The following is a 22,336-nucleotide window of genomic DNA, read 5'->3' on the forward strand; positions in this document are numbered from 1 at the left end:
ACCACATCAACTGTCTGGAGTTATAGAGGGATCATTTGCAATCAAAGTACTGACAACCTGCTTGGTAAAATGCTGCATCCTCCTGAGAATGGACAACTTTTCATCAGTAAGGTATATCAACCATGTCGGAGTCACCCGTTCCCAGCTACTAGTAGAGCTCCACAGGGATTTTTGGCACTACTGTCTGGAATGGAACATCTTAGTGCACACAGAGTACTTACCAGAGTTCGGGAACACTGTGACAGACTGGAACTCAAGGCATATGAAGGACGCCAGTGACTGGAGGGAGGTTTAACACATTTGGGGTCCATGAACGACAGATCTATTTGAGCCAAGGCTCAACCGCCAGTTGGAGAAGTTCTATAGCTAAAGGACGGACACAGCGGCATTAGCAACGGACGTCTTTCTCCAACGATGCGAACCAGACAGAGAATATGCCTTTCCCCTGTTTGCCATGATCACACATACGCTAGCAGCCGTCAGTAGGCAAGCAGTTAGGCTAGTGCTTGTAACGCTTCTATGGCCAAAGCAGCCGTGGTTCCTGATTCTCCTAGAGCTCTCCACAGAGTCCACAATCGTACTCCCCAGGAAATGTTTGCGGGATGACTTGACTTACATTTTCTTACAGGTGGGATGTGGGCGGAGGGGGCGAATATGTTCCGTATTGGGGGAATGGTGAACTCATGTGACTGAGTTGGAACGTTAGAGGCCTTGGGAATCCTGTCAAGAGGAGGAAGCTTCTGCTCCACATCAAACGTCACAAAGATAAGCTTTGTTCATAAAGCAAACTCACGCTCTTGCTGCGGAATGTAAGGGGTTTGCCAACTGCTCGGTCAAAACCAGGTTTTACACTACTTACTCCACGCAATCCAGGGGAGTGATGATTGTACTTCATAGCTCTCTCCCACTCAGGCATAACAAAGTTCACACGGATCCGCTGCAGCGATATATTATGGTTTATGGGGTGCTGGCGAAAAGGGAGATGATTTTGCTGAATGCATATGGTCCTAATGTAGATGACCCCATGTTTTATGCTGAAATTACAAAAATGCTAGCTCTTTATCTGTTGATACCTGTACCATGGGGTGAGACTTTAACACCATTCTGAATGTAGACCTAGATAGAGCTGGGCGAAGTTCGAGGATACTCACGAAGGCCACTCAGATGATACGGAATAGAATAACCGAGCTGGGTATGGTGGATGCATGGTGAGTCTTTAATCCATGCACCCGCCCATATTCAATCAACTCCTCAGTGCACAACTCCTTTTCCCATGTTGATTTGTGACTCATTTCCAGTGTCTTCTCGGCGGGGTTGAGGGGGGAGTCACACATGTGAGTATATTGCGCAGTTAATTGTTTTACCACTCCCCTATCTTAGTTACTCTCCAGCTAGATGGCCCCCCTAGACCCTTTCCCTATTGGAGCTTTAAGTCTCAAGCGTTGTTAGATGTTGCCTTTGAAACCAATCTCCGGGACCATGCCCTGCTATACTTTCAGACAAATGAGGAGCCAGTATCCTTGGTAGGTACACTGTGGGAGGCTTTCAAAGGCTATATTCGTGGGATTGCAATGGCCACTGAGTTTGGGGTTCCCAAGAATATCCGGCAAGATATCATGGACAGCGAGAACTCCCTTTGCCACCTAGAACAGGAAAATTAGACTCAGCCCCCCTCTGCCACGCGCTCACAGGTCAATAAAGCGCTAGACACATTTAGGGACCACACAGAGAGGGAATTGAGGTTCCTGGATGCCCCCGCAACAGCAAGGCACTATGGGGAGGGTGAGCAACCGGGTAGACTGCTGGCTCAAGCAGTCGGCCAGATGAATGGGAGCTGCTGCATTCCTCTCATTAAAGACGCCCCAGGCGACATAGTGCACATACTATCTGATGTAAATAAAGTCTTTGAGACCTTCTATACCAATCTATATGTGAATAAAGATACATGCTCGCTGGCTGACATCGCTGGATATCTCAACAATCTCCCACTCACACAATTGTCCCCTGAGGCGGTGGCTCAGTTAGACGGTCCAATTTCCCTATAGGAGATTGCTCAAGCAATCAATGCTTTACCTACTGGTAAAGCCCCCGGCCCCGATGGCCTTACAGCTGAATTCTATAAATATTTTAGGGCTTCCCTAGTTTGCTATCTCCATAAGGTGTGGGTTGAGGCCCTCGAGTTGCAAACGCTCTTCACCACTATGAGGGAGATGTTCATCTCTGTCCTCCTGAAGCCCAACAAGCCAGCAGAGGACTGCAATTCTTACCGCCTCCTTTTGTTAATAAAACCTGATGTGAAAATGTTTGCTACGATATTAGCTATGCACCTGATGCCATTCATGCCTCATATAATTCATCCTGACCAGTCAAGTTTCAAACCTGGACATTGGCAGCACTCAATTTGCAAAGGCTCTTCAATATACTTGCACAGATAAATACGGAAGCTCAAACAGTGGTGGCCACACTCAACATACAAAAGGCCTTCGATTCTTTTTTGTGGCTATTCATCTATGCTACCGTAGAAAAATTTAAATGTAGCCCTAATTTCACAGTAGGGGTGCGCCTACTGTACACATCACCATTTGAAGGAGTCTGCTCAAATGGGATGCTCTCAACCATGCTGCACATGACCTTGGGCACACGTCCGGGCTGCCCTTTCTCACCTCTGTTATTTGCCACAACCATAGAGCCACTGACAGATTTCATTAGGTATAAGCATAAACACAGAGGCATTCAGGTGATTGGTGAACCTGAAATCATATCCCGTTATGCAGATGATGCAATAGTTTATGTTAGAGACACACAGATCCACCTTAGCCCGATAATGCATAAGGAGTTGGAAATCAGTATCCACACATTTGTTTGGCACTCAGGGGTGGTGATATTCCTGTAATCGTGCAGCATAGGTCCTCATAGTGGCTTAAATACATTGGTCTGCATTCAGCATTTAGGGGACTGTGGGCCGAATTCCCTGTGGAGCCCGTCAACGATCCCATACTGGGGTATATTATGACTGCATGGCGGTCGCAACATCGTTTCTACTTTATACAGCTTCGTTCAGAGCAGGGTCCTGGCACCCCTCACTACGCTCTGGTCCAAATGGGCACAGGACACAAATTTGGATATAACTGATGAGACTTGGGGGGACATGTGCACACAAACCCATGAGCTTTCTTACAATTCCCGAATTTGATCTATACAGCTCAAGGTATTGGGCAGGTATCATTAAACTCTGGCTCGATTCCACCTTTTCTCTCAGACAAACATGTGCCTCTGCCCCACATGCAGAGATAATAATGATGGCAATTTCCACATGGGTTGGAGCTGCCCTGGGCTTGGTGGGTACCTGGAGGAGGTATGTGCTATACTTTCTGATATAATCGACCCCCAGGCAGTGCATGGGGGTGGCAGTGCATGGCCACCCCCATGCACTACCTCCTTCTTCTTCTTCTAAATTACTGAATGCGTGGGCGGACCCACGCAGGCGCTTCCCCATCCAATAGGATGATGTGCACCTACCCCCACCATTCATACACATAGCCCTCACAATCTCATAACTCCTCCCACCGCCTTGTCTGCCTCACAAAATCCAACAACACACTGCTCCTCCTCCTGCCACTCACCCCGTCACTTCCCAGCAAAACCTTCCCACTCAGCTCAGCCACACCCAGCGCAGACATCCAAACTCTCATCAATTCTCTCTCCTCAACATGTCTCTCACACTTAATGTTTCATGTATTTGATGACCTAGCGGGACCCAGGCGTAAACTTGTTGGTATATGTCTGCTGCTGGAGGTGAGATGCTTGCTACTGCACTAGCTCTATCCCACTATTCCGTTATCCAAGCAATGGCTCTGGGCCGTCACCTGGGCCAACGAGACTGAGGATCAATGGGCTTCCTTGCAACCAGCGGGCCATCGCCTTAGGGATATATGGCAGTCCTGTAGATCCTTTCTTCTGAGCACAAATGAAGACCCTTAAGCAAACCGCTATATGTTTATTATTTGTTCCTCTGGCACATCCATTGTACTCCATGACTGCCTACCTCTGCCTGCGCAACCACCTTGTTTCTTCTTTCTTTTAATGTTGGACAATGTTGTCTCCTCATTTTCCCATTTCCTGTTGTCAACTATGCTTCTGTTGTTACTGACTGCACCTATGTCATTTACACATTATTTATGTGGCATTTGATACCAAGTGCTTTAATAAAGAAGGTTTTAAAAAAGAATGTTCCCTGATCCCACCTGAACTCCATTCCCCTCACCTGTTCCACCTCCATACTTGATCTATTCTGGCCCGCTTTGACATTCTTGAATACAATGCTATTTGTCTTGAATCTGCCAGTAGGGGCATGAAGGCCCCATTCGCCCAGCTTGTGCCTGGGTGAATGGGCCTGCACTTGATATGTGATGGAAACACATGAACATGTGAGGCTGACTATTACAAATGATAATTATACCTGACACATGAGGTTTTAATTGGCACAAAAAGGCATTATTTAGCAATTGTGGCTGAACTTTGCTTTTGCTAACTGCACTTGGACTTCAGAAGCTTCACTTTGCAAATGTTAGCTAGAAATGGCATATGAGTATTTGCCTGGCATAACATGGCATTACTTCGTAATATGAATCTGCAATTATCAGATACCAATATAATGTCATATTATGACTCTGTCTGGAATGTGAGGTTTCAAATGATCTGAGATTGCAGAACGTGGCCATATGAGGCTGTTTTGGAATGTATAAGAACTGCTACTGTCCAATGATAGTTCTAATGGGTGGGCCCTGGGCATATCATGCAGCACTCATGGCATACTGTGTCAGTAAAATAGTTATTATATTGTTGGAAAATAAAATAGACTTTGAATACTATTTATTACATTAATCTTACACTAGTTACACTAGTTATGGGTATGTTTTATTGCGTGTGATTTCACTGGTGTCTAAGGTCATATGGTATAACTTCCTGTGATGTTATCGAGGTCAAGGGTCATATGACGACACTTCCTGTGATGTAATCATATATCTATTGTCACTTCGCAACACCTGGCATTTTGGTGAATTGACATCCCTGTGATAGAGACAGGTCATCTTAGGCCTAGAATAGAAGAAAAGATAGCCCCATTTGATAGCAAGGAGAGGGAGGTTCCGGAGGACCATGTTGAAGTGGGAGGGGTATAAGGCCGAGCCTCGATGTCTGGAACCAGAGAGGTCAGCTTAGGACTAGGTAGGTTAGAGGGGCCCATAGACATACCATTGAGTAGAGAAGTAGGTGTGTAAGAGTAAAGCCAGTCTTCTCAAGTGAACGCCACGAAAGAGCATGAAACCATCTTGCAAGTGCCAATCTAGTGTCTAGCCTAACGGAAAATTCCTGCCACTCCAGGAAGGGAGAAGCTCAAGTAAAAGTATTAGGAAGCAGTAGTCAGGAAAAACCCAGAAACACCTATGTTCCCAAGATCCATGGATCTGCTGCTGGCAAAGCCCTGCTGCCCAAGCAGGGGGGCAGATGATCAGACAACCATTTCCCCAGAAACTTCTAAAGTGGAATAGATGCCCTTCTTGAGGGGGGAAAACTTTGCAGATACCTTTGTTTGGGATTCTGGAAGAACCCTTTGAATATTTTTTGACGTGTCCTGACAGCTGACTTTGGGATTTGTTGGACATTGGAACAGAGAACACTGCATTGGAGAACCAATTTTGAGCCAGAAGGAAAGTCCCTGTTCTATGGAATCCACTTTGTGGAAACCCCATTTTCCCTCCACTCACCTTAGAAATTGACACATGTGCCCTTATCTGAACACGTTGTTTTATGATATCCTTCCCATCCTGACACCTTATCGTATTGAGGTTTGCAAGCAATCTGGCATCTACCATTATCTTTTGAGTACTTGGTTACGTAAAACCCTTAAAATATATTCCTTGGGGCATGGCTTGGAGCCATGGCGGACGGACCGGCTCTGTGAGAGCTTCCGGCCGCAGCCACGCATCCAACGGCAATGCCCCAGTGATAGCGCGCTTCGTGTGTATCTAAGCAGAGGATTTGAATGGGGAAGCGTGTAGGCAAAATCTGACCAAGTTTCGTGGTCCAAAGTGAAGCGGACCCTGAAGTCCAAAGAAGTCTCCCATGAAGCGGGAAACGGAGCGAGTCCCGCCACCAAAATGGCGATCGGCTCTACCCTAAAACCCGAATAAGCCCGGGAAACTTCTGAGATCCAAGACAGCAGGCACCCAGCAGCCATAAGCTCCCATCAGCAACCTGAGCCAGTAGGCGTGAACTGCAGCCCCCGACCCACTGGAAATTCAGCAACTAATAGCCCAGCGTGGGCTTCATCTATCCGAGCCCCTGGAATGAAACCGATTCACCCAATGAGGCGAGGCAGGCAGGCGGCGGCGGTGACCCGAGCCCCCTAGAGAGGCACCGGGGCTGAACACAGCATAAAGCTCAATGACCCACAACCATGACCCAGCTTTGCTCGAATAAGCACCTCGGCGATCCCAGCTCGGGGGGGACCCCCACCCTACCATTCCTGGCAGTGGGGGCAGGTGAGCCGACCGCCCCCCCTCCTTGGACTACCAGCATCCACCCTGGAGGACTAAACGCCCCAGAGAGAGCCCAGCAGAGCCCCCTCCCCATACCGTAGCCGCCACTCTCGAGCGGACCGCAGCGGGGGTCGCGGCGGGAAGCTCACCCATCACACCAGCGGAGATGGGCCTTCTCGTCATGGCAAGGAACTGGACGCTGAGGAGGCCTAGTGGCTCTGCAATGCACCAGAAGCAAGGCATCCCCCAACTTGAACCTGCCCTCCCCCACTCATCGAAGCAGGCTCTGAAGTCGGCAGCCCCCAGCCCCTGGCCCCCAGCTAACTGAACCCGCCCAAGCAGCCAAGACTGCTGGGGCTGGGCTGCCTGCGGTGGTGGAGGCCCGGCTTATCTCTGCGAGCGGAGCCCTCCCTCCGCCCCGAGTACCATCGGTCCCGAAAGGAAGTCTGCAGGAGAGCCGGGGGTCTGGGGCATCCTCCATTCAGCCGCCTCTACAACAGCTGAATTTTGGGGCCAGCGACTTGGAGGAAGGTAAGGCGGCACCTGCCACACTAGGGGAAGGAAGCAGCCACCAACTAGCCATGGCAATCCCAGCAGTCTACTCTGCCGTGGGGGTCCCACAGGCAGGCTACATAAGACTGGTGTGGACCCAGCCAAGCGTCCTCTGAGACACCATAAAGCGAGCCCAGCTGAGCTCCCTCAAGTTACCCATAGGAAAGATGGGGGAGCAACTGGGTGAAAAGCCTATAGTACACAAGACTCAATACAGGGCAAAGTATCCCTCCCCACCCGGGACGAGATCCAAGGGGAGCCCTGAACGAAGCACTCCCACCGAAACATAGTACGGAGCGATCTGGCCAATCAATCAAGTTGTGCCACTCCGCTGAGGCTGTGGCCTATAATTCGCATCCATCCTCCCCAAAGTTAAGCCAGGGCGCACATCGGCCCTGCAGCACATTAGCAAGCAAGGAACCCCGAGGCACGCCCTGCATCCACGAGCTGTCGCTATCTACCCATCCAGAAACCAGCTCTCAAGGGGTGCACAGAGCAAACGGAAAAGCAAAACAAACCTCCCTGGACCTGCACTGTGAAAAACAGAGCTGGGTCAGCAAAATGTCCAGGAGCCCCAAACCATCGAAACAGACTGACATTGCAGCCCTACTGACAACTCCAATGGCTGAGAAGCCCAAAAAGGGAGAGTGCAACAAAAGCACAACATCAGGTCCCCACCCAGAAATGGCCCCAGATCCGATTACCCAAACAGTCACGAAAGCTGACCTGTAGGATCTTCTGACAGCCATCACCAAGAAATACCAAAGGGGGACAAACCAAGTGAAAAGTAAAATCTCATCCCTGGACAAAAGAGTGGGGGAAGTCGAAGCCAGAAGAGAAGAAATTGAGACCACAATCTGCAAACAAAACTTTGAAATCGGGGCAGAGATTGACAGGATCGCAGCACTTGAGGCCAGGTGCGAGACCCTCGGAGCCAAGTAGGAGGACGCAGAAAACAGATCCAGGCGCAATAACATCCGCCTAAAGGGTATCCCGTCATCAATCTCCGATGAAGACCTGGGGCCCTACGTGAACGACCTGTTCCGCTTCATCATAACCCTCCCGGACAATGCCCCCCTGGAACTCAACAGGGTGCACAGAACAGAGCAAGGCTAAACACCTCATCTCCTCCGGACGTCCTGGCTAGAGTGCACTTCTACCGAGTCGAAGAGGAAATAATGCGGGAAGCCAGGAGCTCAGCCCGAATACACTTCAGAGACGCCGCTATATCCCTGTACCAGGACCTGGCAACAATAACTTTAGCAAAAAGGAAATCCCTGAAACCAATGACAGAATGGCTCTGTGAAAAGAAAATCACATACCGCTGGAGCTTCCCCACAGCCCTGGCCTTCACCTGGGAAGGAAAGCCCCGGCATATCCTCTCCCCAAGAGAGGCAGAAAACTTTATGAACCCGAAGACCGGTGGGGAAGAATCCGATGGAGAGGCGCCTAACTCCTATGGGGCCAGTGGGATCCCCTGAAATCATGGTCCCGAGTGGAGAGCCGCCGCAGAGTGTGCGGACCGTCCTCCAAAAGCAAGAATGTCAATACTCGATGAGGGGACCCATTGATCAGGTCAAAACCCAGCAGAACCCCAAAAACCTCCCCTGTGCACGACAAGTGGTACGGCAACATAGGAAGGATCCTTGGACAGAGCCGAAGGTACCCCAGAGCCCTCTACCTAACTGAGAAAGAAGCCCCTCCCTTCAAGGCCAATCCTAAAGAGCCACAGAGACAATACACTTGACCCAACCTGTGCAGTTGATGGGATCCTAATCTCAGCCCGGTGGGGGGGGTGAAATCTATTGCTTCGCTGGATAAGCAAGAGGCACTATAGCCTCCATGCTAGTTGGTTGCGTTGGCACGCCAGCTGTAGGCCCTGTTGGTCGAAGGCTGGGCCGGAAAACCAGTTTGTTACTGGGGTGCAGGGGTCTGGGGTTGGGCAATGGGAAACGGGAGAATACCTTATGGGAATCGGGAACTAAGCAGAAACAACCCAAGTCACATGACAGAGACAAAATCAAGAGGAACAACACAAAGAGCAACCATACAGAACATAAATGGCCTCCCAGGATAGGGAACTCATCATGATGACTTGGAACGTGCAAGGCCTGAACGCTCCCGGCAAATAAAATTCAGTGGAGCGGAAGCGTTCTCAATTATCAGAAGGCATTGTCTGCTTACAAGAGACACACTTGTTAGCGGCTGATGAAAAACGGATCTCATTCCTGCGCTACACAAAACGCTTCTTTGCCACCTCTGGCCAAGAAAAGAGAGGGGTAGCCATGCTCCTCAGCCGCAATCTACCACTTACCCAGATCACAACTAAAAGAGACGATACCTACTATTGAAAGGCCTCCTAGTCGACCTCCCCATCACTCTAGCAGATATTTACTGCCCGAACAGCGTCCAAGACTGCTTTCTCTGAAATCTTCTACCAGTAGTGGCTGCATTTGCCAAGGGTCACCTATTAATCGGCAGAGACTTAATCTAACCCCTGATCCGGACCTGGGCAAAACACTCCCCCCACCAGGGAGGACTATACCAAAGCTCTGGCCATAGCAGAATATCAGATCATGCCCCAGTCACCATGCACCTGCGGACCCTGGGCATGCCAGAGCGGCCGATCTGGCCTTGGAAATTGCAGGACCAAACCCTGTCTGAAGTGGCCTCCAGAATGGAAATGGCCGAAGCTCTCACAAACTACTTTGAGGAGAACACGACCAACGACACCTCAAAGGCAATCATCTGGGATGCTATGAAGTCAGTTATCCGGGGTGTAGCGATTAATTGCACCCCTTAAGCGACTAAACCAGCTGCGACAAGACAAGATAGAGAAAAGGGTCTCGGAGCTGGAAAACATTTATAAAACGCACCAAACCAAAACAACAGGCTGTGATCTCAAGATAGCAAAAGCCGAACTGGAAATGCACCTGGCAGATCGTTCGGCCAGAGCCCTGGCCTACAATAAACAATATTACTACTTGAATAGCAACAAGGCAAACCGCCTCCTGGTGCACAAGCTGAAGAAGCTGTACTCTCAGAACAACATTCAATTCCTTGCAGACCGGAACAGCAATCTTCGATTCACAAAGGCGGACATTCTCGAACTAATGACACAACATCATTAAGAAATCATGTCCGGACCCCCAACAACCAAGCCGGCGTAGCTGAGATACCTGGGATAAGCCCAAAGAGCCCCACCACACCCCCACCTAGAAGCACTGGAAAGCCTAACCACAGCAGAGGAAGTTGGAGAAGCTATCTGCACCCTGAAAAACACGGCACCGGGCCCAGATGGATTTACAGCCCAATTCTATAAGCAGTGCGCCCACATCCTGTTGCCGCAGCTAGCAATCTTGTTCAACTCATTCCTTGAGACGGGCTCCACAACCTCCTCGATGGAAGAATCACTCACGGTTCTTATCCCAAAACCAGGGAAGGATCGGAACCAATGCTCTTCATACAGACCCATCAAACTACTAAACAATGACGCCAAGCTGTTCGCAAAAATCCTGGCTAAGAGACTAGCGCCAATTCTCCCAGACATAATTCACCCAGATCAAACAGGCTTTATACCTGGCCGCAGCACGCAAGACAACATCAGATGCACCATAAACACAATCGAATCAGCAAACAGAATGGGGCTGGAATTGGTAGTCATGTTGCTTGACGCGCACAAAGCATTTGATATGCTGGACTGGGGCTACATCAAGGAAACATTAAGGCACTATGTGTTCGGCCCGAACTTTGCAAAATGGATACTATCCAACTATCAACACCCCTCCACGCAACTCAGGGTGAATGGGGCCAAATCGGAGAGAATCAACATCACAAGAGGCACTAGGCAGGGTTACCCCCTGTCCCCCCTCATATTCACGCTCTCGATGGAACCTTTTGCATGCAGAATCTGACTAAACCCGGCAATTCACGGCCTCATGGTTAAAGGAGGATCCTATAAAGTGGCTCTATAAGCTGACAATGTGCTGCAAACAACTACCCAGCCGGAAGAATCCATGCAAGCAGTCTGGCAAGAACTAGAAGCATTTAGAGAGGATTCAGGCTTTAAGGTAAACTTCACGAAATCAGCAGCGATGGGCATCAATGTGCAGGGGAGACGCAGGGCGGCCCTGGAAGCCAACTACCCGACCCCATGGGGAAAGCGATGCCTCAGTTATTTAGGGGTACAGATGCCAAGCAGAACGGAACAAATCTACAAAACAAATTTCCGCCCGCTATTCTTGGAGTTCCGGAAGGACCTGCCCAGATGACAAAAGCAAGAAATCTCTTGGTTCGGAAGGATCACAGCAGTAAAAATGAACCTAATTCCAAGACTGCTTTACCAATGCTTGGCGCTCCCAGTAACAATCCAAAAAAAGCCATTCAAAAGCTACAGGTAGACATTTTAAGATACGTCTGGGAAGGAAAGAAATTGTGAATACTGAGGCGTATTATGCTTTGGAGCACAGCGATGGGCGGCCTAGGGGTCCCTGACGTCACCAGACACTGCCTGGCTCAGGCCTTAGCATGGAAACTAAGCGACACTCGACCCTGCTGGCTGACACTGGAGGACAAATGGTGCCAGACGCCAATAGAATTCTTACCGCATTTGAAAAGCCCCGGGAACCCTACCAATGTGGGGCCTCTGACAGCTACAAGAAGCACGGCAACGAGTTGGAAGAAGGCAGCCCGCTACTGGATCTGCAGAACCGCGGTAGGCCCGCTCACCCCCATCTGGGACAACCCTGACTTCACCCCCGGCATCTCCCCAAACAGCTTCGGCAAATGGAAAGAAGGAGGGCTGAGGGTCATCACAGACTTCCTTGAAAACGGGAACCCGCTGAACTTCGAGGCCTGTAAAGCCAAATTCCAGGTCCCAGAGATAGAAAGGTTCCGGTACTCACAACTCAGACACTGGCTGTCAAACGAAGCTGTAAGGCATAACGGAGGAAGAGAGCTTTCAGCCCTAGAGAGAATGCTCACTGACACCCTCCCAAAGGGGAAAATATCCACCCTGTACAAGCTACTCGACAGGATGGACCCAAACAAGAAAGAGGCCTACATGGCAAAATGGGAAAGGGACATAGGCAGAGAAATCGATCCGGTGGAATGGAGCTGAATCTGTTCTGGGCCCGAATACACAAAAGCTCCAAATGCATAACCAACAAGGAAGGCACCTTCAAGGTATGCTACAGATGGTATCGAACCCCAGAGATACTCAACAAATGTAACCCTGCCATCCTGGAGCATTGCTGCAGGGGATGCCCAGACAAGGGCACATTATTGCATCTGCTGTGGGCCTGCCCCAAGGCCGCACAGTTCTGGCGGAGCGTCCTCGAACAAATTAAACTAATGACAGGTATCACCAATCCGTGGGATCCAGGAATTGTCTTGCTGGGGGCGACAGGAGAGGACCTATTCGCATTAACCGGACGCCTGGCCGACCTATGCAGCTAAAATATAAATCGCCAGACTATGGAAAAACTTAGAGGGCCCAGCAATCCCAATGTGGTGGGCCAAGTGTTGGGATATAGTTTCCGCAGAGAAAATCACAGCCATTCGATTCGGCAACAGAAGCAAATTCTACCAAATCTGGGCCCCCTTCCTGGACTAGACACAGCAATTCCCACGGGTGGCAAGACAACCCCCAACCCTAAAATGGATGGCGAAATTAGACTAAAAGTGCCCCGAAGGTGACATAACAGAAATAGGCACTCCCAGGGCCAAGCCCGGGCTCAATGGCTGTAAGAATCCCCCAGCCCTATGCCACCGGATGAACTCAAGCCAAAGAAAAGGCCCCATCCAATAAATCGCATTAAAAAACAGGACTCCCGACTTGGCTTAATGTGAACACTGTTGTTCCCCTGTGTCTCCCCTCTCTCCCCCCTCCGTTTCTCCTTCCCCTCCCTCCCATAGTTTGCGATAATGTTTGGTTCTATTATTATTGTTTTCTTTCATTTTACTAAACTGAAGCTTTTAAGAAGCCCAAGCCTTGATGTTATCTGGAAAGCTGTATGTACAAAACCAATAAAAAGACATTTTGAAAAAAATATATATATATTCATTGTGCCTCCTTCTGAGTATGGGCACAGAGTGACAGGCAGATGTTCTAGCAGCCTGTCAGATAGTGCATTCACTTAAAGCTTCCAATTCATATTCTTTAAAAGGTGGTAACAGTGCAGGTTAACTGTTTTTTCAGTTCTTTACTAGCTGCTCTCTGCTCAGCTCAACATCTTTTGACTTGTCTTCCTGTCACAGGTACAGCTATAGAGACAGTTAGGATTCGGGCATATGTACTGTTCACTGTAAAATAATCGCCATCTCCTGGTGCCTTGCAGGTCCCAGTATACTGCTGTTGGTGTGTGAGGACAGTCCCTCGTGAACTCTCTGTAAAGAAGTTGTCCCATCAACCTGAGGCATTTCCCCTAGATTGTAGCCTTTCATCTGGTCCAAAGCCACCAATATTATCATTGCTCATGTTGGGCATGTATATGCTGGCTGTTGGTGTGTTGACTGCTGCTCCCCTCTGGTTTATTGGAGTGCTCTAAGCAGATGGGATAGAAATAGGCATCTCTGCCTTCTTTGAATACATCATTGTGCATTCATGTTACAGGGCTCTTCCTCAGGCTCATTTGCAGGATCTGTCTGCCCCCCCACCAGTCACTCCCACCACCACCACAACCTCCCACTCAGTTACACCAGCCAGGGATCCCTGAGTTTGAGTCTCCTGTGAATTCAAATTTAACTCTGTTGCATGGCAATCTGATGAGGTGTCCACTACAGCGTGACTAACCAATGTATATATGGATTTTTCAAGGTTTTCTTTCATATGAGGGGTTCTCTAGTACTTGATGTCACATTGGGCCACATCCTTGTGCCCCTATCTCATTGTTCTTTACTGGAGGTTGAGGGCTAGGACTCAGCAATCCTTCCAGGTGCTCTCTCTTCTGTCTGTTATTTTCCTCTCACCCTCAGCAGAACATATCTGCCAAGAGGAGTGATGGGTGGTTTACTTTCTGATAGGCCATAGTATCAGGTTTTTTGCTCACCTCAGTGGCAGATCAGAATGAAGATGAAGAGACTTGTTTCTGGTAATGTTTCTGGTGTAAATTGGAGTACTGAAGAAAGGGGCATCCCTCTCCGGTCACCACGCAGCCTAGGAAGTAGTTGTCAGATCGTGTAACACCCGGAGTAAGACTCTGTGGAATGTGGGGAAAACCCCTTGGCAGGGACAAATACACAATAAGTTGTTGTTCGCCAAATCTCAGAGAGAGTTCTCAGAAGATGTAGTTTCCAAACATAAGGCACCAGCCGGAGTAGAGGCGGAGGAATGAAGAAGTTCAGAACGAGCAAGGTCCTCGGAGGAAGGTAGGAACCAAGACAGATAAGTAGAAGGCAGCAGGTGGGGATCCAAGTGCTGGAAGGAGGCAGACAATAAGAAGAGGCTAGGAGGGACCAACCAAGGGAAGAGGCACAGGAAGGAGACATGGACGCATGGAAGGTAGAAAACTAGAAGCGCTGAGCTAAGGATCAAACATACCTTAGCACTGAGACGTGCTGTGCTTTCCACGGCCATATGTTTTGAAGCCGGCACTGAGCAGGTTGTTACAGCTACACAATATCTCGAGAAAGCAATGCAACCAGGAAGGAAAAGAGAAGCCCTTGTTGCTCAACATCATGGCAGCCATCTTAACAGGGAGCAGGCGAGACAATCCAGTGAAGGGAAACGGCATCTGTTCCAATGTGACCAGGAAGGTCGAGTCATGACAGATAGGAAGCCCAGGTCATGTTCAATGTGCTGCGACTTTCTTTGAATTGAATGCCTTGCGTCGTAAATGCAGTATTTTCAGTAAAAAAATATACAATCTAAAGCTATATCCATGCTGTCTTTGGTGGATTTTTGCTTATATCCAGGATGTCTTTACGGAGGCTATTCATAAACAGGTGATTGTTGACCTGGGGAATTGATTAAAGAATTTGTAGCAGAATCACACTGCGATATTACCTGATGCAGAGCCAGTTCGATTTATTCCATTAGAAGCAACCAGACTGATCCCACATACAGATACTGTTTGTTTTGAAAGACATTAATTGGCCTTTCAGGACCTGAGGAAGACATATTATTGTACTCATTCATTGACACTATGTCGAAACTAGCTTAATGGAAGGTCTTGAAATCTGCCATATGATCCAATTGTATGTTGAAATGCAATTCAATGGTGTAATGCAACCTCTGCTAGTTGAATGTATCAAGCTATGAATAGTCTGATTCCAGACCGTGTCTAGCTGTGAATGGTTTATTAGATTATTTTTATATTTCATTTTGTGTTAGCTTTGATATTTGTTGTTAATAGATGCACACACATTGGAGATCTATGATTTTCATCAGTTTGACAATTGTCTGTTAATTATTGTTTGTGTTGTTCATGATTTTCTTTGACTACATGTACTTTTACACATGGATTCTACAAAGTGTTTGTATGTATATTAAATATATATATTTTTCCTATTAATGTGCATGTCATCCATCCATTTTAGTGACTTAGAACAATATTCTTATATTAGGTTGTAATAAATGTTCAATTTATTCTAATGTGACACCACTCTATGTTTCATGTTCAATGTGCCCCAGTATTGGTGATGCATAATTTGCTTCAAGATTGCTCAGACCACTGAAGGCTGAGGGTAAATGGTTGCAGTTCATGCCACATGTTGTCTGACCAAGTCCACATCTACCTTCAGCGTGGGGATGATGACCTATAATTCTTAGCCAGTTTCTCTTCAGCCAATCATGCCTATTTAAAGAAAGCCACAGTTCTCCACGTCACCTATTGTTTTCTCTTACTAGTGTCACAAGATGCTAAATTGGATTTGGGAGTGTGGTCAAATGTGCATTCATAACTACACCTTGAGAACGACCAGCTTGGTTGAAACACGTGTTAGCTTTACAATCAGTGATTAAAAACACAACTAACTTATACTTGCAATTATCTATTGGAGAAGAATATTTTTGGATTGAAGTGTTATATATATTGTCTTTGGCATTGCGCGTTTGACCACACTCCCGATTCCAATTTATCTCATTATACCTAATCCGAGCCTTGTTAGGGGAGGCTCTGTAGGACTGTACACGCTGCAGGCCTATCTGTTGCACTTACTTCTAAGGTGGATACTAGCGCAAAGGCTCAGCCAGTCGAACCCCTTACTTGTTATTCAGTTTAGTGTCACACGATGGCAAGAGGCTGGCAAGCATATCGATTGTTTTGGTTTAAATTGAGCACCAAAGTGATAAATAACTGTTTTTTGCTCATATTTAGATTTGGTTTAAGTTCTTCTTTCATGCACTGTTCTTTATTTTTATTATTTGAAGGACTCTATATTCAATTTTTGTATATGTTAATTATATTATTGATTATATATGTTCCAACATGTTGGATTTTACCATATGTACCACCTTTTTGATATAAGGTTTGATTTTCAATTTCAACAATCTTTATGTTTTCTTTGAAGGAGTGTCTTAATATACATAATTGCATGTAACATTTATAACCCGTGGTTATATGGGTTTGGACCGGGTGAATGATTCTAATTCATTTATATTTCACATGGGCCAACACTTGATGTACGAGTACCCTTGTTTTGTTGTGAATACAAGCATATCGATTGTTGACATGACAATGGTTTATTTGAAAAACACAAAAAGGTGATATTGCTCTAATAATTTATGATCAAAAGAAAAACATTCCTACAGAGTTCCGGGCATGTCCTATCCCTGCTTTACTGTAATTTGCCCTTGTCTTTGACTTTGAATTTTGGGGTTATGGGCTTCCTCTGTATCTTCGGTGTTGACCATCCAGGGCCCACATGTCTCAGCTTGGGAGCTGTCTGAAAGGTCATCTTGATCAGTTTAAGGCATGGTTGGGTCTTCCACTAAATGGCATTGCTCTACCTGCATCTATGCAGCAGCTGCAGGGGCTCAGCTCTTGCCTGATCACCTCCCCTCTCTAAGGTCCTGGCTCCCAGTACACTCCTGTCCTGTTGGTCCCTGGCATAAGCTCTTTCCCTCCATGGGGTTGTTCCATCCCATAACTCCTCTTGCCTCACTTGTCTGCCCTTGACTGACCTGGTCCGCCAGAACCTTCCTGCTCCTTCTATTCTAGAGGTCACCTTTTCCCCTCCTCCAACCTCTCCAGGTTAAGTGGGTTCTTCTTCACTTCTAGACCTTTCCCCAGAGGGTTACGTGTTAATATTCTTCCAACTGCTGCACCTCTCTCTTGCCAGGTGACTCTCCTCCTTAAACCTCCTAAATGTCTCTCTTCTCAAATGTTACTAGCTTCTTCACCCACCTATTCAGTACTCTACGTCCAACCTCCAGCTCTATCTCCCAGATGGTTGATTTCCACAGCTCCCTCTCCCTCCAACCTCCAGCTCTCTCCTTCTTCTCTTTTCTCATAACTCCCAATGGTTTGCCAACCTCTTCCAGACACATTCACACAGCTCCTTCTCAAACACCCTACACACTGCCAGGCTGAACTGGCTGCTTTTTATAAAAATGGACTCCCCTCCCTATGGGTGGTGCTTAGGAACATTAACTGCACCTAACGTATGTGGGCTAAGCTGTTCTGTGAATGTGTAATGTTCACAATGTCAGATGGGCAGCAAGGAGGTTGGCCTAAACTTACATTAGTGCCTTTCACCTTCTTGAATTTTAGAATTGCTCTGGACAAGGTTGAGGTCCCCTTACCTCCCCCTTGGACAGGCTGTCATTGCCTTTTTCACCCTGTGTATCTCTGGCCACATATCATGTGAATTCCAAGTCCATAACAACCCTGATGCGCATGTGATGTTGTCTGGTATATTTGGATGGGGTTTGTTGTGGCAAAGCTCTCATTGTGTAACTCCTGTGGTGCTTCGTGGATTGTGAGAATGGGATTTCTTTACATTCCCTCTCTGCAGTTACGGCGCAAGTCTTTTTCATGTTGTCTGCATGTGACATTGTAATCGCTGGGCTTCACCAAACTGCACAAGTATGTTTCACAATAGAAAATACTTTCCAATCCTCACAGCCAGAGAGAAATGTATTTCTTACCTCACAACTGACTTTAACATGTGTCAACTTGGTTTCCCACCTTAAGTGCCAAGGGCATCTATGTTTGTCGTGAATTTCCATCAGGAACCATTGTGTGATCTGCCCATCAAGCACTTAAGGGAAAGGCTTCATTTCTAGCACTGGGTGAGCGAGACTGGCTAGGAAGTGGGAATGTCTCGATTGGAGTCACCATTATGCAAAGGTTATCATTAAGGGTCTGTGACTCCTACTTTCCCCCCCTGATGGCCCTGGGTGTCTGCAAGGGTGGTGGGAATCTAAGTGCTCCTGTGAATGCCCTCTGCATTGGTGCTGGGAACCAGTTGGGGTGGTCCAGGGATTCAAGGTACACCGAATTATGGTTAATCATCCATTAGCTCAGGCGGCACCAAATCCAGCCCCTTTTACCACAGCAATGTTGGTCCCTAGTTTATGCAGGGGACTTTGTCATACTAGGTTTATTGCTTCCTTTCACTATTGTTAGGTAATTTAATATGTATGTTTATGGAGGGTGCATGGACTTGAATGGGCTCATAATCACTTCTTTTGGCTTCTTTTGGCTACTGGCTAGACATTCTTTAGAGCAACAGTTCTGACCTGTTCTTCTATTTGATTAGCAGTAAAATAGGCATCACCATCACAGTGCATGTTTACTTCATTCAAATAGTACTGATTTGGTTGAGTCTCTCTTTAGAAAGACCATTTGTATAACTCCTCTTGAAACCCTGGGCTCAGTAGGGTGACAACCACCCAGAAACCTGATGGCTACCACTAGCCTCACCAGGCTTAAAACTGTCCTAAGGATTGTCGTAGGCTTAGCAGTGGGTGTCAGACCTCCTCCAGCTGTGTGATGTGATAACGATGTCATCAGAGGTTGGGGTATGATATATTTGTAAAGGTCACACCCACATGCAATTAGTTATTTGGCCAAGTTGACTACAAATAGGCCTCATACTTCAGTGGTATGAGAATGCCAAATGGCAGTACTGCAGCCTTTCCACCCACTCTTCTGAAATCGAGCCTCCAGGAAAAGCTCTAAGCTAGCATTGATGACACTTTACCACCTTTTTGCAATGGGCCGTTATGTTGTCATGGCCCTAATAATATCAGGCTACATTAGGGAGGACTCCCTGAAGGTCATCATTTTAGTGAAGTAAAGCATAGAAAGGGGATTTACGATATGTGTGAAAACCTGTTCCAGCGTGTCAATTATTTTTGGCCCCACCTATAAGGCTGAATAAGCGTAGTGTTATATTGGTGGCCTTATCACTTAGTTCAGTGTGTATTGTATTTCATCTTTCAAGTCAAGAGGTTCTCTTAAATGCAGGAGTGTGCCACATTAAGCATGCAGCAGCTACGTGTTTATGGCATGAGATTATGGGCTTTGCCAGAGTCCTTACCTGTTAGCAGCTAGCTTGTTTGAGATAAACCCTCCTGGGATCTGTGTCACGATATATCCCCAGAAAAATGAGCCATGAATAAGCCCTACTGTTTCTGGATCCCAGTTGAACTGTGCTTTCTGTGGATTTAAAATGGTTTCATGTTATTGAAATGTAGCATTCTAAATTGCTTGAAATTATTGTAGAACATTGTCATACTTAATCAAGAAACCTACATTTCCAGACTTTTGTTTTCAACCAGAAGACAGTAAACAGTCCATCTCACATTTGAAGATTGTCTATTTACAATTTTCAGAAACATTAACATTGAACCATCTAATGTCTGCAAATTAAAGTAAATTCAAAGAGTCAAAACTTGTAAAGACAGGAAGGAAGAACACATTCCTGAACATTTAGCGATGCCTTGTTCAACTAGTTTTCATTACTTTATAACATAAATGTATGTGGGCTTGAAACTCAGAATACAAATCCTATTCAAACTTTATTTAAGTTATTTCTGTCAATGGGAACAAAGGAGGGACTAGCACTTCTTACCTGTAATGAAAGGTATTTTGTGTATGTGATCATCAATAAGCTATCAGACAATCGTTTTAGCCTTCTCATGGCAATTCCAGGCCATCTATTTGTAAGCATGTACTTTACACTGATCCCATCCAGAACAAGAACCATCCAGAGCTGATCTCTGGGGTGAGTGTGTGAACCCTGACCCCAAAACCGCCATCTTTGAAGTGCCTTGCCATCCTCACAAGGGGTTTCAACTTTGCTGAGAGGACCACCAAGCTCAGCACAACATCGCCAGAGGCACTCATTCCTGCTGCCACGGTTGATCTACGGGCTGATCACGTGACCCCTGACATGCTTTTTCAAGATGCTCACTTGGAGGATTCAAGCCCCTGGGGTGTCCAGTTAACGGTGGAATGTAGGGTACATCCCTCCCGTGCCCATTAAGGGGTGCCATTTTACTGCCTGAGCACCCCTTGCAGTCATCCGTCCAGCTCCTTACCAGCATCCTGGGATCCTGCGATGCTGCAGGTGCTGCTTTCACTTAAAAAAAAGAGGACTGTAATCTTCTGCCCTGTTAATATCTCTTTCCTGCTGAAGTACTTCGGGTTACTTTGGGAATTTAAGCGATTTCATTAGGGCATCCCCTCGCCCGGGCGTCCAGACCAAAGACCCGATCAATCTAACGGTTCTTGGTATTATCATTTTATTTTTACTTCCCTGTTGGTCCCAGTTTGCCTCTGCTTGCCACAAAACATGCCCCACACAAAGCACACAAACAGCATTGAAATTAAACTCCAACACAATACTCCCCCAAAACAACTTATTGCATGCACCTGCATTCTTCTCAACTGCCACTCTGCTGCTGCTCACACACATAAATTAAATTAACTCATTAGCACACACTCCCAAGATATACTAGAAACATGGCTCAAACCCCACCACACACTTATTATCGCTTACATGCTTACCCACACTATTTCATCCACCACAGCGACTGCCCACACAAACACAGTGGTGGCATTGCCATTATATATAAAGAGTCACTCACACTTAGCAAACCCACATACCCCATTCACATCCTTTGATGTACTCTTTCACACTTGCTCCCCATTATCACACCCACACCCGACATTTTTCTTACCTCATTTACCTCCAAACACAAAATCCCAACTTCCACACTGACTGGACTGACTTCATGACTAGCAACTAAAACTACCCCTGTATCAATACCCACACTGGCGACTTCAACCCTCGTAGTTCCAATTCAGACAGCAGCCACTTACTAAAGAGTATCCTCACTCCACTCACCCCCTATGACCTCACACAACTCATCACCTAATCCACACACATAGCTTGCAATACCCTGGACCTTTTCATTTCAAGCAGAAAATAATTTCTCAGTGGAAAAATGAATCTGGGTGTCGTGTTCAGACCATCATCCCGTCACGCTCAATCTACCACACAATATCCTTCACCGGCCACACATCCCCATCACCTCCATAGCCAGACAAACCAAACACATTACAGACACAGCCTTAGCACCACTCATACCAACCCTTCTTTCCCACACGCACCTCCCTCAACTCTCCTCAACAATGACACCATCATTATACAGGCACTCAACAAACACCCCCTCAAATAACAAATACCCTGCTGCTACCAACATCAACCAAGGTTCAACAGCTCCCTCCTCTCTATTAAGCAGCAAGCCAGACACCTAGAAAGAGCCTAATAAAAGAACCCATGCCCCGTCACCATAGCACCACTCAAACTCTGCTGCAACAAATACAAAACAGCCATACGCAATGACAAAGCCACCCATTACATCCAAGAACCTTAATCTGCCACCAGTCATACACACACACGATTCAAAAATGTCAAGTCCTTCTTCAAACCACCATCCACACCTTTCACATCCCCATCCACTGCAGTACGCAACTCCCTCACAAACTTTCTCAACTCCAAAATGCAGAACATTAGGCAAGCCTTTCCCCATACTCTCCCACTTCCACCTTTCACTCCCAAAGATTCAAACACATGGGGCACCTTAGACGCCATTGACACAGACACCCTCATCACCCTTACTATAAAAACAAAAGCTGCACACTTACTGGATGATGCAAGCCCACCTCAAGACACATCCAATTGCATCACCACCCGCACTACCCACTGGCTCAATATCATCAACTCCCGTCTCATCTCTCACATTGTATTATCCCCTCTGCTCTTAAAACTGGACAATTCTCACCCCTGAT

The 22,336-nt window shown here is 47.0% G+C and overlaps 1 protein-coding gene across 1 annotated transcript in view; it reads right to left on the bottom strand.

Moving 5' to 3' along the window:
• SLC17A8 (solute carrier family 17 member 8) overlaps nt 1-22,336 on the bottom strand; it is a 769,865-nt gene that overhangs the window by 414,382 nt on the left and 333,147 nt on the right. Inside the window, exon 3 of the mRNA XM_069629352.1 lies at nt 19,578-19,696. Coding sequence (XP_069485453.1) covers nt 19,578-19,696 — 119 coding nt within the window. The remainder of the gene's footprint in view (nt 1-19,577; nt 19,697-22,336) is intronic.

The sequence above is a fragment of the Ambystoma mexicanum genome, chromosome 12, assembly GCF_040938575.1.
Source record: "Ambystoma mexicanum isolate Mex_15411 chromosome 12, UKY_AmexF1_1, whole genome shotgun sequence".
Classification (NCBI taxonomy): domain Eukaryota; kingdom Metazoa; phylum Chordata; class Amphibia; order Caudata; family Ambystomatidae; genus Ambystoma; species Ambystoma mexicanum.